The 13,377-nt window shown below is 42.4% G+C and overlaps 1 protein-coding gene across 5 annotated transcripts in view; it reads right to left on the bottom strand.

Annotated features, from left to right (window-relative positions):
* EVI5 (ecotropic viral integration site 5) overlaps positions 1–12,428 on the bottom strand; it is a 71,669-nt gene extending 59,241 nt beyond the window's left edge. Inside the window, exon 1 of one of the 5 annotated variants that reach the window (XM_063407503.1) lies at positions 11,930–12,428. In XM_063407503.1, the coding sequence (XP_063263573.1) occupies positions 11,930–12,103 (174 nt within the window). In that variant the 5' untranslated portion in view covers positions 12,104–12,428. Of the gene's footprint in view, positions 1–11,678; positions 11,836–11,929 lie in introns of those variants that run through there. The other 4 variants (XM_063407506.1, XM_063407505.1, XM_063407508.1 and 1 more) reach the window with 4 other exon arrangements.
* Positions 12,429–13,377: the final 949 nt, after the last annotated feature.

A 13,377-nucleotide genomic window follows, 5' to 3' on the forward strand; every position in this document is an offset into this window, starting at 1 on the left:
ACATAAGAGGCTTTGACACACAGTAACTCAGAGTTTAATCCTTCCCCAGCCCAACTCAGAGGAAATCCAGACCTTGCAGGAAGAGCTAGCTGCCTAGCAAATGTTAAAAGTTGGCAAAACCAAGGCTGAAGAGGAAATTCTGAAGTGGTGTTGCTGGTAACTATTTATTTTAAACTTTGCTGATTTCCTCAAAACATTGAATTACTCAATGCCACAAAAAATTCTGCAGTACAGCCTATAAATAATTACTAAGATACTAAAGACACTGAGCTACAGGGAAAAAATCCCTTCCCAAGACCCTCCAATAGAATATAATTAAAGCAAAATTTCAACTTAAATTAAAAACTCCATCTTATCACACTGATTTATCTGAAGCACAATATATAGACTGATTGCTGAAACAGAAGCTTTTATTTGGATATAATGCTACAAAGAACTTCTTTGTCAATCAAACCCAGCAGTATTTTATTTTCATTTCATATCAGAAAGAAGACACACTAAATATCTTCAGAATACAAGAAGAACAACACAGACCAAACTCAAACAAGTGGTACTCAACCTTCCCACTCACTCTCCAACAACAACATGACACCTAAGACCAGAAGAAGTTTCCAATTTCCACATGCTTAGCACTCATGCTGAAAATGATGTCAAATTTTCCTAGAAGTCTTCAGAGGCAGGGATGCAAACCACAGGTGGGGATAGTAAGATACCAACATAAGTATGAGAAAGGTTCCAGTTGGTTCCAGCAGTGGTCACTGCTGGACAGCAAAAGTCAGGTATATAAAAAGAAGGAAAAAGGAAAAAAACCCCACAACAACCCAAAACACAGAGATCTCAACACATATATTTTAAATATAATCTTGGAAAAAATTACTTCCAATACTAGCATTTGACACTGTATTTTATAAAAGAAAGGAATGAAAATTACTAGAGGTTTCAAAATTCTAAGTTTAATACATGCATTAATATTTCACTCAGTCTATGTCCTTTATTCACTGTTGCTATGAAAGGATAAATGACTGCTGTTTTACTTTGAATAAAATCACATTATAATGAAGGTAACTCATACATCTCACTTAAGACTGATTATTTTCTCAAAGGCTTTAAACTGCTTAAAATATCACAAGTAATGCAACTATTCCAAAAATAAATGCTGGCAGAAACAGGGCCAATCTTAACACAGTAAAAATGACTGCCACACGCAGCAGGCTTTAGGAGTCACCCGCTCTAAGGATCTTAGGTATAAGGATTAGAAAAGCAGTGATTTTGAATAATACCCTATGCAGTGCAAACAGGAAGAAAAAACATACATTCAATTTTTATCTTTTCACAAAGTAAAGTAACTGGGAAGACTTAAGGCATAAAACAAAATTCAAGGTCAATGTGGCTTATAATGATGAGGCTTACAATGTCCAGTAAGAGAGCTGAAGGGGGGTGGTGTAGAGACAGAAATCAACAATCCTGTTAACATTCATTCACCAACATATTACTGGGCAGTAAAAAAATTAACTCAGGAGTGTGAAGAAGCCAATTATGTGAAGAATATCAAAAAGTTAATATTCAAGAAAACCATGCAAGACAGCATTTAAGTCAGTCAAAACAATGTGCCTAACAATCCTGTTTCTCAGGGCAGCTCAGAGGTGCATTAGAATGTACCAGAGAATTAGTACCCCAAAACTATTTCTAGCCAGCCATCTGAAAATACTGACACACAGAGCAGGCAAAGTGCACAACTGTCAAAAGCAAATATTTGAAGAACAAAAGGCTCACAGTGAAATTTGCATCAAAAACACATGAAGAATTTGTTTGGGGGAAAATAGTTATGGCAGTCACCTAGGGCCAATCAAGAAAAAGACAATTCTGATCTAACAGCTAACTAGTCACACCTACATCCTTTTCTGCCAGGCTTCTCCAGGCTTCCTAAATATCTAAAGACAGCTCTCTTAACTTGTTAGCATCAGTAAAGACTCCTGAACCAAGACATGAAGGTATTTAGCTATGTGTTCATCATCCATTTCCCTAAGTAGGATACAGCAGCAGGATTTTTCATATTTCATCATTTCACCTACCTTAATTTTAAAATTTATAACAGTGGCAGAAGATTTCAGAGTTAATCTTTGAAAAGTGATTCAAGACCTTCTAGAAAACAGGTCACTGAAATTTGAAAACAAGAAAATCTTGAGCTGTATCCCAAGAAACCTGATCTGAACAAATGCATACTTCATTAATAAAGAAGATTCTATATGTTTTTATATCTATGGCTCTAGTGAATTCCCTCCAGAATCCAATATGCATCAGAACACTAAGCGTAAAATAAGTCATATGCACAGTTTTTAGTGTTTCTTTCCTCTGTGTGGTTTTACTCTAATCTGAGAACAAATCAGTATTTTAATGAGAAGTGGAAATAAAATACTCTGATTTGGAATTACAATGTCCAGGAAGTAAATTATAAAATGCCAGGATTTTTAAAAGTGAGTATATATTGTCACTAGTAATTTTAGGGGTTTGTTTTTGCTTGTTTCCTCTAAGTATGTTTTTACTTTAAGTTCCTTTTAAATACTAACATGCAAATAGAACTTAGTCTAAATGGTCATATAAAACCACTAATAAAACAAAGTAAAATAAAGCAAATTATTTTGATGGTAGTTTATTAGTAACTTTCAAGAAAGTATGGAAATAGCAGTTACATTAGTTGAGCTGATTCTAGTGATGTGGAAAACATGAAACACCAATATCAACATGTGAAGATCTAATTACTTGAATTAATTATTTTATTAAAATTAAGCTGCAAATCTATAGTTTGTTTAATTATTTTTTTCCTCCTATGAAGAGATGCACAGCATTCTTATGAACACATTGAGTATACCTGCCTTTTCAGTTCTTTACCCTCCTCTTAATAAAGACTGACAATCCCAGCTACATCACCAGCTTTCCAATTCCTCATACACTGTTCCAGCCAACAGCTCTACTTGGCCCTCACTAAACCAGCACTGCTGCCTCCCACCCTTCTGCTGCCAATCCCTGCAACCAGAGATGGTCACACCCCGAGACAATACACACTGCACACAGGGGAGTCCCACTGACTCCTGGGAGAGCTGTACCTCTCCTCTGAGCACAAAGGAGAGAGCTACAGGCTTCACTGCAGCCCTGACAGAGAAACTGGGGCTCCCCACTTACAGATCACATTGACAGCAAGGAGAATACACTTAGTATGAACAACAGCAGACAGGCACTGGGCATTGCCAACTCCAGCAAACGCAGGGAAATCCGTGTGAGCATTTGGTTTAATCTCCTTTCTTTAGAGATGTGATTTTGCTTAACACAATATTCTGGAAAGACTCGAGAACAAGTCTTATTAAACCTTTAATCTTTGGTTTTTTTGGACAGTGTCCTCAAGGCTTTCCCAAACAAGTGGTTCTTTAAAAACCTGGTTGTTATAATTTTAACAGCTACATCTGCAGGCCTGCAGCAGTGTCTGCCTTCTGCCCGCAGTAAGGATGCTCTGCACTTCAGTTACAAAGCGTCTTTCCCTTTGCTCTCCTCATTGCTGCGGAAAAGAAATTGTAGTCGTGTGCTCAGCTGCTTGTCCCAGTAACAAGGACAGCCAGAGACACCACAGTGCCCCTCTTATGACCTTAGCTAGGTCACGGTGGTAAATCCAACTGCACACGAGACAGCACTTCTGCACCTCTGCCGCTCCCCCTCACTGCCAGAGCCCCCGCCCGCAAAGCTGCTCCAGCGGCGCTTCCCGCCGCACACAGAGCTCCAGCCCACACTGCTCCGAGTCCCAACACCTCCCAGGTCCACCCCCCTTCAGCTAACCAGCCCAGGCTGGAAGTCCTCAGCAAACAGGATTCTTTCTCAACTCACCTCAGCCAGTTTTTCGACTCCGTAATGAGAATTGGTTTCCTTGTTATTACCAGCATTTTTCAGATGCTGAAATCCAAGTTACCTTTAAAGAGTACAAAAGGTAACCTGCATTGGCTGGGATGTACGCCCAACCATCAAAAACACCATTGGGATGCTCAAATTATTACTAATGATTATTGATGTGTGATTAAAAATAGAATCAACCAACTTTTAAAACGTGCTTTTTCTCTGGAGGGGTCACTCAAGAACCCGCCAATTTATCCAAGATTTTGAACACGAATGCCACTTCTGGCCCACGGCTGAGACCTCAGCTCCTTCCATGAAGACGGCCAGCCCTGGAGATGAGCAGGCAGGGGCACAGCGTCCACGCCCTGCGCAGGAGGACACAGGGAGCTCCCAAGCAGGCACACTCGTTCAGGCCCCCAGCACTACGAACAGCTACACTGTCCCGGCTTGCCAACGCACCAGAGCACAGGGACAAGTCACTGGCATCGCCTGCCTAAGGTCACGCAGATGCTTCCTAAGAAATGAGTGAATTTCCAGTTTGAACATAGTGATCTTTAACAAGATGGGGGCACACAGGCACAAGACTTAATGACCAAAGACTTTGTACTCTTAGGCAGTTTCCATCGGGAAAACAGAACTACCAGCAATTCTCAGCCACCAATGAGTCCATCAGGCAAGACACAGACCTGTCTGCCACATCCTCTAAGACACTGCAAAGATAGTAAGTACTTATATTGATACTAACACAGATGCATGATATGCAGCAGATATATATATATATGTCAACTAAAATATATAAAATTCAGTATCTCAATTTTACGTTTAGTATCTTTAGCTGATGATTACAGGGCTTTACTATCAAGAGGACTACAATACTGTGTATGGTTTTCCAAATTACTCAAAGCCATACTGCAATGAGGCTGCATATAAAATTGTATATGCATATATAATATTAAGTAAGGCCAGCTAAAGGTAGACTGCAACATTCCACATTACATACAAACATATAAACCTTTCCCTGAGAATACTCAGGTCATGTGCAGCACCTTACAGAAGGCCTAATTATGCTAGCAGTCCATGTATTTGCATTTTCCAGACAAAATCTGTTTTTTCTAAAAAAGTCTATTTAGATTTCTTTTAAAAAGGTATTATATACTGTACATGTTCAATTTGCTTACTACCTTTTTCCTGCATTTCCTTGAGGAATATTTGTATGAAAGAATTGTATCTTGATATCTTGATTACCCAAAAGATTACAGATATCTTGAAACACTGTCTCAACTATTCTTACCATATGACAAAGTAAAAATAACTGCAAGCCTTACACAAACACTACTGTATGTATTGTTTCCTTTCAACAATTTCTTCTCTTCATGAAAAGAGAAAGAAATGGGAACTTCCAGAATGCAGGAAGCAATCTACATATTACTCTACATATAAAAAGAAGCCTGACATAATTGGGTCTGAAATTGTATATGTGGTTTTCAAGCTAGTTTTATAGCATTCCATACACCCAGTCTCCTTCCTGCTTCAAAGTTAATAGCATTCTAATATCTGTAGAACAAATTAAACCAACTCAGTCAATGACACATGCAGGAGATGCAGCTGGTGAGTCAGCCTGCTATCATGCTCCTTGACAAACTAAAATCCTAATTCAGACCTCAAACATGGCTTCACTATAAACTTCATCTGGGTCTTTTACACTAAAAATTCATATAATTGATTTCTGCCAAAGTGTGAATGAGAAGTCTTTACTTACCCTCATATTCCTGATTTTCCTTGTAATATCACCTAACAATAGTCAGGAATATCATGGCTACCATTCCCTAGCTTTCATTTCACTTGATAGATACTAGCTTTCCAAGTCTTTCTGAAACAAAAAAATAAAGCAGTCTAATATTTTAGAATGTATAAAATTTAGGCTATCAAAGCCTTGCATAGCATCATTTTTTAAAACTCGTCATCTGACTAACATGTCATGGGGTTTTGATGGTCCCAGAGAAACTTGAAGTGGCAGTTCACATGTACAATTAATACATGAGGAGTTTTAAAGAGGAACTTCATTAGAAATGTGGTAGCAACCCACTAAAGGTTGAAACCATTGCTCAAAGTCACATGAGCAATATTTCTGTCACTGAGCAAATTGTACTAAATTTCATTTCTTTCCAAGAACAATCCCAGGTTTTTAATTACCTCTGCAGTCCAGTGTGGCTTACAGGCATTGTCCCAGTGTGCTGAGAAGACAAACTACAGAGCTTTTGCTGACACTATCTTCTGTCCATCTAGAGATGGTCAGGTAATCAGAAAAGGTTTCATGTCTGACCTAGGAATGTAACAACCTTCAAGAAACCGAGGCCTTCTTTCAAGAGGAAAGAACTAGGTACAGTGCTTTTGTACAAAAGATGGCTGAGAGTTCCTCAGATCTGCAAGAGAAAATACTGATGGACTACAGGAAAAACCTTTAACAGAAAACTTCCTTTGTTCTCTTACACCTCAGTCTGGAAAAATTCTTTGTATTTGAGGTTCAGCATGTCAATGGCACACACATATACTTGAAGGACCATCCCCTTGGCTAACAAAACAGAGGGAACAATCAGATTAATCAGCTAAAATAAAATCAACCATGTCAAGTTTTTTCATGCAACAGATTGGAAGATTTAGGGGGTTTGTCTTTTCAGTAAAATACAGCTCAGTTATTTTAACTGGAGTTCAAGTATCATCAGGCACTTACAAAAGAGTAACACACTCTGAAGCACACATGTTTATCATTATAGCTACTTTCTACAGATTTTTTTCCCTACTCATTCCCCAAAGCCTAGCTTCCTCTTGGAAAGCAGACAGGTCTAGTATCTAGGGTACATTAGGAAAAAATAAACACAAGTACACAAATGCAGTTAAATTTACTAAAAGCTTTAGGTCCATATTTTGGAAGTCCTATTTTTAAACATTCACTGACCCTTATTCAAAATCAGTGTTTACTACACAACTCTCCATTTCAAAAGGATACAAAATTTACAAGTAGTTAAATTGGTAAGTTTTAAAGGATTTAGTATCTGACACAAGAAAACATATTATTCCATGCATCTTGGTTTACGTACTAGCAGCTCAAGAATTCTCTAGGTCTAATTCTCCTTTTTACAGAGACCAGATAAACTTACATCACAATGTGCAGGTTACAACCAAAATGCCCATCCCTCGTTTACCAAGCTGTGCACAGTTCCCAAAGAGGTTTATGAAATGAGACTTAATGGAGAAACCAAAGGGCATAAACATGTCCCTTATGCATATGGTAACACTTAAAACTTTATTAACTACTTCCTAGAAGTAAAAAAAAAAAAAAACATGACAGAGGTTGGTGAGACCCTCACCTTCAGGATATTCCTCTCCTTCAAATGATCAGCTAAAAGGCCAACTTTCTATCAGTTACACTCAGGAGTGAAACAGTTTCTAAGTGACTGACTGGTAACCAGCCTTTCTTGTCAACTACAACTCACTGAACCTGCAGCTGCTGAGAGACAAGAAATAGAATGTGAGAGTTGCAGCAGTGAGAAGCATAACTAATTAGTAATTTCCACGTAGGAAAGGTGTCCAAGCTATCCAGTAAACAGAGCAGATATAAACACGGCTGCAAACACCAACAGTCAATTCTTTTAACACAGTCCGTGCCAACATCTGTGGTCCTGCAGAAATATTCCACTTTGCCCTCTAATTTACTTACACAGCCATGACTTGCCTTCACAAGCACTTACAGTATAACTGGAAGCAATGTATTTTTGTGCTGTAGAAGGGTCTCCCTCTATGCTATTCAAGTCTGTATTTGTGCTCCAGCAGCCTTCTTTGAGCACAGCACAGAAAAATCTAATTTTCCTTAGATATTTAATAAAGAAAAGGGAAATGGCTCTTCAGAGAAAGGATTTATCTGTTCATCATCAAATGAAGTCAGTTATGTTCTGATTAGTTGGCCACTGACTTCTGGACTTTTATTTGGAAATAGGGGCCTGTTTACTTCTTTCAAAACAGCCTACTAGGGGAAGAACACAAAGGAGATCAATGAAACACAGGTGATTTTTCATATCAGTCTGACACCGAAAAGTTCATGTAAAAATTCCAAGTCCATGTTAACATAATGTGTCTCATGATGGAATTTAAACTTGCTTTTGTAATCTTTCTTTAGAAAGACTAATCACAATTTCTCCAAAGGGCTGGAAAATACTAAGACTTCAGCCAAACCCATAAAGTTCCACCAGTAATGCATTCTAATGGAGGAAAAAATTACTTTGCTCAATGAATATTGAGTTTTAGCTCTGCTGTTTCAGACAGCATAGAAGCTGGAATTTCTTTTTACTATGCCTGGAAGTAGTTCACTGCTTGAGCCACATATAATCAAGAAGAATGCATGATAAGTTAGAGACATAAAACTAATTCTACGTAATAGTTATGTCAACAGTACATGTTCAAAATGTTAGGTTTTGGCTAACTAATAATTTTTACACTCATTTTAAGTGACATTTGACAGTTTTAGCCTTCTATAACAAAAATTAGCAGTAAGCTCCTCTAACATTATCTTAGCTAGTAGTGCAGGGTTAATTTATGGCAACAATCCACTACTGAAAGTAAGATGACCCCATCTGCCAGCCAATCCGTCAACATTGAAAACAATGAAGAAAAATATAGTTAATGCCATACAAGATACTGATGAGTCAGAATGCTAAGAACATGTTATGATATCATCAAACAGGTATTTAATGCTATGCTAAGCATTACCAAGATTTAGTCATGACAATAGGCCACAAGAAGACTCAGGAGTTTGGGAAGATCAATAGGTTACCACATGGCAGAACACATTAACACAGCCTACTACCAAAATGATAAGTTTAGGTTTGTTTGGGGTTTTTTTTGTCCCAAAGAATTGAACCATAGAAGCAAAAGCAATACTGGTCTGACAAGATGATAAAGTAACACAACCCATCAGGGACAGGTAAAGTTTGTTCAAGCAAAAGAACAAAAAGATATTTGATGATGGCTTTTGGCTGCTTTCCAAGTTGGAAATAAGGACAAAATAGGTGTCCACAGTCATTCTATCACACCACTTTCCCTCTTGTCCAGCACAAAGACCCACCCTAGTATTCTACTTCAAGCCCAAATACACAACCGCCTCGCTGGGACTGGGGAGGATCACTTCTGCAGACAATGAGCACACAAAGTCGACAGTCACACCGTCAACATCACCCCGTCATCATGACTAACACGAGATCCATTGCCTGAGCCCTAGAGCAGGCTCAACACCTCCTAGGCTGTCCCCAAAACACCACCTGATGGCTAAACTGAACAGCTTTTGGAGCTCTCAGAAGTTAGGTGATATTAGGAGTAATTATGGAAAGGTGACAGTTCTCTCAATCCCTTCTGTTGCTCTGAGCAGGCGGTTCCTGTGCACACACACAGGACAAAACCGCGTCACAACCGTGGGTAAAGCGAGCGGGGGCGGAGCAGGGCCCAGGCACCGTCCATGGCCAGCCACGCCTTGCTGGAGAGGGAAGGATGCACAGACACCCGAGCACCGCAAGGAAAGCGAGCCAGGATTCCCAAACAACGCACAACATCGAGCGTTACAAACACAGAAGGCACAAGCCTGGAATTCAGCATGCCACCTACAAATTTTTGTGACGTATTCAAGAACTTCAGGGAACACATTTAACAACTCAGAATTACAAATTATTATAATATTTACTATTTGCCTTTTTTAAAACTATTACTGTTTTGATTTGGTCTAGAAAAAAGAAATAAGAGACTATAATCAAGTCAATTATAGGTTGGTTTAGAGAACAACATTCAGAAACTCAGGGTTATCTTTTATTATTGTTTCTTGGATCAAGCAGAAAAGATTTTTTCTTATAAACTATGCACTTGACACTTAAAATTATATGTAAAATGTTAAATTCTATCTGTTTCTTAAGCATTAGAATTTCTTTTTTGTACAAGTTAAGGAAACTTAAGAGTAAGAAAGGGTGAACATAATCTTAAGTATGCATATCCCCAACGCAGCTGTTTTCCCCCTTCTAAATGGTGATATTAGAACCTTGAAATAGCAAAGTAAGCATTTCTATTTTCCAAAATTCACTGACAAAGAACGTGTCTTCCCATTTTTAAAACTTCTCTGTTTACTATCAGCCTTACCCAGAAAATAAACTGACAGTAACTGTTTAGGCATGCCACTTTCTCCATCCCTCCTTCTGCCATAAATCTGGAAGGACTTTTCTCCTATCTCTTCCTGTCAACTACTCCAACCACCTCCTGCTTACTTGTTCAACAGCAGTTAAACAAGTCCACAGAAGACAAAGATACAAAGAGCAAATTGAAAGAACCCAACCAAACAAACCAACATTACCAAAGCAAAACACCCAAGCCACCAGCTGTAGCTCGAGAAGTCCTTCAGCCTCAACCTGTGGGAGTGTAGGAAGAGATATGGGAAGGAAGTAGGGCTGTTCTGTTGAAGCTTTCTTCTCCAAACATCTGTTCCTCTTACGCGTACTGAGGCTGGACGGACACTCAGCGACAATCGCTACAGCTGCTGTCAGCCCACTTGATAAAATTCAGGCAATGCTGACTCATAATACTGAGTGCTTTCCTCCTGATCATGCCCTTCTTTCACTGGCTGTCTCTATTTCCTCTCCTAATCCTTACTTGAGAAAGAACTCGTATCTGTGCTTTTCAAAATAAGCCTTAAATCTTTATAAGCATAAATAGAGAGCTGTACAATTGTGATCAAAGCTGACAACTCACACTGGGAAAGGGAAAAGAAATAAACAGGCACATTTAAACAAAACATTTTAATGCTATCTACCACTAAGCCAAACAAGACCCAACTGCCATCTCCTATAGGCATGTGAAGCAAAGTGAATTTAAAAAAAATTTAAAAATTGATTTCTTTGCAAATACTTTTGGACGTAAGTAAAACATATTGACTATTATCTGTTCTCTGTATCAGTGTCTCCTTTCTACATCTTTTGTACATGATCTTTGAAAAAGAAAGAGTTATCCTAGACTGATGTGGAATGCAATGTTTTGATACGGGCAGTGTTAATGGCAGCTCAGGCTGGAAACTGATATCGTATAAGCCAACTTCTCGTTTGCTACAAAATTGCTTTCTTTATCTGTGCCGACGATTAGCAGGTGTTACATGGAAGCACAGAAGCACGGCCATAACTGAATAACTAAAACTGGAATATATAACAAGTAGCCAGAACACTATTATCGACTTTTAACCCTCCTTATATAATCACGTTGAGGCTGATGCAGCAGGAGTTCTCGCAATTGAAAATTAAAAATTATCTCTGTGAAGAATGACCGAGCCGCGGGTTCCCGGCTCGGCGTTACGCCGCCGAGCCCACGAAGAGCTCGCCCTCTGCAGACGGACCCGCCGGCGGCTCCCCGGGCCGCGGCCCTCCCGCGGCCGGTGCCTCAGGCTCTCCCACCGCGCCCGCTGCCCACTCGTGTCCCGCCGGGCCGGGGCGTGGAGCGGCCGGGACACGCCGGCCCCGCGGCCCCCGAGCCGGGCAGGGCCGCGCAGCGCGGCCTCCCCTCAGCCCGCCCGGCGCGAACGCTCCCTGCCCGGCAGCGCCGCCCGCTCCACCGCCCACCGCGCCGGGAGGGCCCGGGCGGGGGCGGCGGGCGCTGCCCCGACACCGCTCGGCCCGGCCCCGCCGCCGCCCGAGGGGACGGCGCAGCGCGGCCGCGATCGCCGCGCCCCGCCCGGGCCCGGCCGCCCCCCGCGGCGGGGCCGCGCGCCCGGCGCGCCTCACCTTGGGAGCGCTGCCCGCGGCGGGAAGCGGCGGCGCGTGCGGGCATCGGCGTCCGCGCCCGCCGGCCCCGCGCGCCGCTCCGCCGGCCCCGCTCCCGGGCCACGTCCCTGCCCGCGCCGCGCGCAGGCGCACTGGGCGCGCAGCCGCCGCGAGGGGCAGCCCCGGCCCCGCGGGCCCCCCGGGAGGGGCGGGCGGCGGCTCTGCCCCGCCGCGCTGCCTGCGGCCGGCCGGGCCCGCGGCTGCGAACCCACCGGCGCCGCTCCCGGCCTCTGCCGCGGCTCCTGCCCCCGCGTCTCGGGGGTCCCGGCGCCGTGCGCTGGAAGGCCGAGCGGCGAGCCGTCCCTCGGCGTGCGGGTCGCTCGTGTGCTGCCCTCGCGCGGGTCGCCCGCCGTGTCACCGCTGCCGCCTCCGCACGGCCGCGGCATCCCCGCCGCCCGCGCCCGCTGCTCACGGCGGCACGAAGGCACCGCGCCGCCACACGAGGCGAAGCCCCTGTGGGGCGAACAGCCGGGGATATGGTGAAATCGGCGTCAGCCCAGGCATCTCCATAACGCCGTCTGCATACAGTAACGCGTTCCCCGGAGCACCGCCGCCTCGGGCTAGACGGGCCCTTCCCTTCGTTTGTCAGACACGGTTCAGCCAGATGCCGATTAGGTTACACAAACATCTGAGACTGCCTGCCCGGAGCAGCTCCCCATCCAATAGTGAGCCCCTTCGCCATTGTCCTTCGACAGTGAGTAGAGACTCCTGGACAAAACCATCCAGACATTTTCATTTCGAAGAATTCTAACAAAACCTTTAATAAATAATTTTTATTTTAAAAATATTTATTAAAATAATTCCAACAGTACCAGAATATATACTCTACTCTACGACACTGCTTTATAGCCAAGTATGCAAAGAATACACTCTTAAAAAAAAAGCATGCTGCAATGGCAGGGATAGGTTATTGCTAGGCCTTCAGCCAAACTCCTTTTCATTGAAATAAGGCTGTCACTCCTGCAAGCAATAGCAAAAAAATCCAAAACAGTTCCTACAAGTGACAGCATGAGTCAGTCCAGTCACGGACAACGGCTTTACTGCCTTGAGTCCTCTCCAGACAAACAGGGAGAGAGTCCCTGCTTGCAGATCTGCTCAAGCATCAGTTTTGCCAGTCCAAGAGACTTACAAATACTAGACCTTGGTCTAAAAACCATGCTTGATACCTTTGCTGTCCAGAACACACCCAAGTAAAAATATCACATACAAGAAGAACTGAGAAATAGCACTAAAGGAAAAAAGAAAGCTTGTACTTTTCCCACATCAAGGTGTCATGAATAAAAGGTACTTCATTAAAGCATTGAAAATACTAGCTTTTACCTTAACGTGTTCAGAGCGTGTATGAAGAGCAGTCACCCTTCCAACAAACATGGTCACTAAAAGCCAGAGGGAAAAAAAGCCAGAGGAGCCATCCACCCTGAATTTTGAAGAGATGCTGGGGTGGGGCTAATAAACCCAGCTGGAGTCTCCATTCTGCAGGGTGGCAATGAGCAAGAAAGCATGTGGGTGTGGTAGGTTAACAGGCTGATTTTGGCTGTGCTGAGCTATTTGAGGAGTAAAAAGTCTTCTTACAGAGAAGAACAAGAAATCGATTTTGGTTTTCCTTGCTTAACAGAAAGACTAACAAGTCTTGCTTATGATACCATTGTCTGTGAGTCAT

The sequence above is a fragment of the Prinia subflava genome, chromosome 10 (assembly GCF_021018805.1).
Source record: "Prinia subflava isolate CZ2003 ecotype Zambia chromosome 10, Cam_Psub_1.2, whole genome shotgun sequence".
Lineage (NCBI taxonomy): Eukaryota > Metazoa > Chordata > Aves > Passeriformes > Cisticolidae > Prinia > Prinia subflava.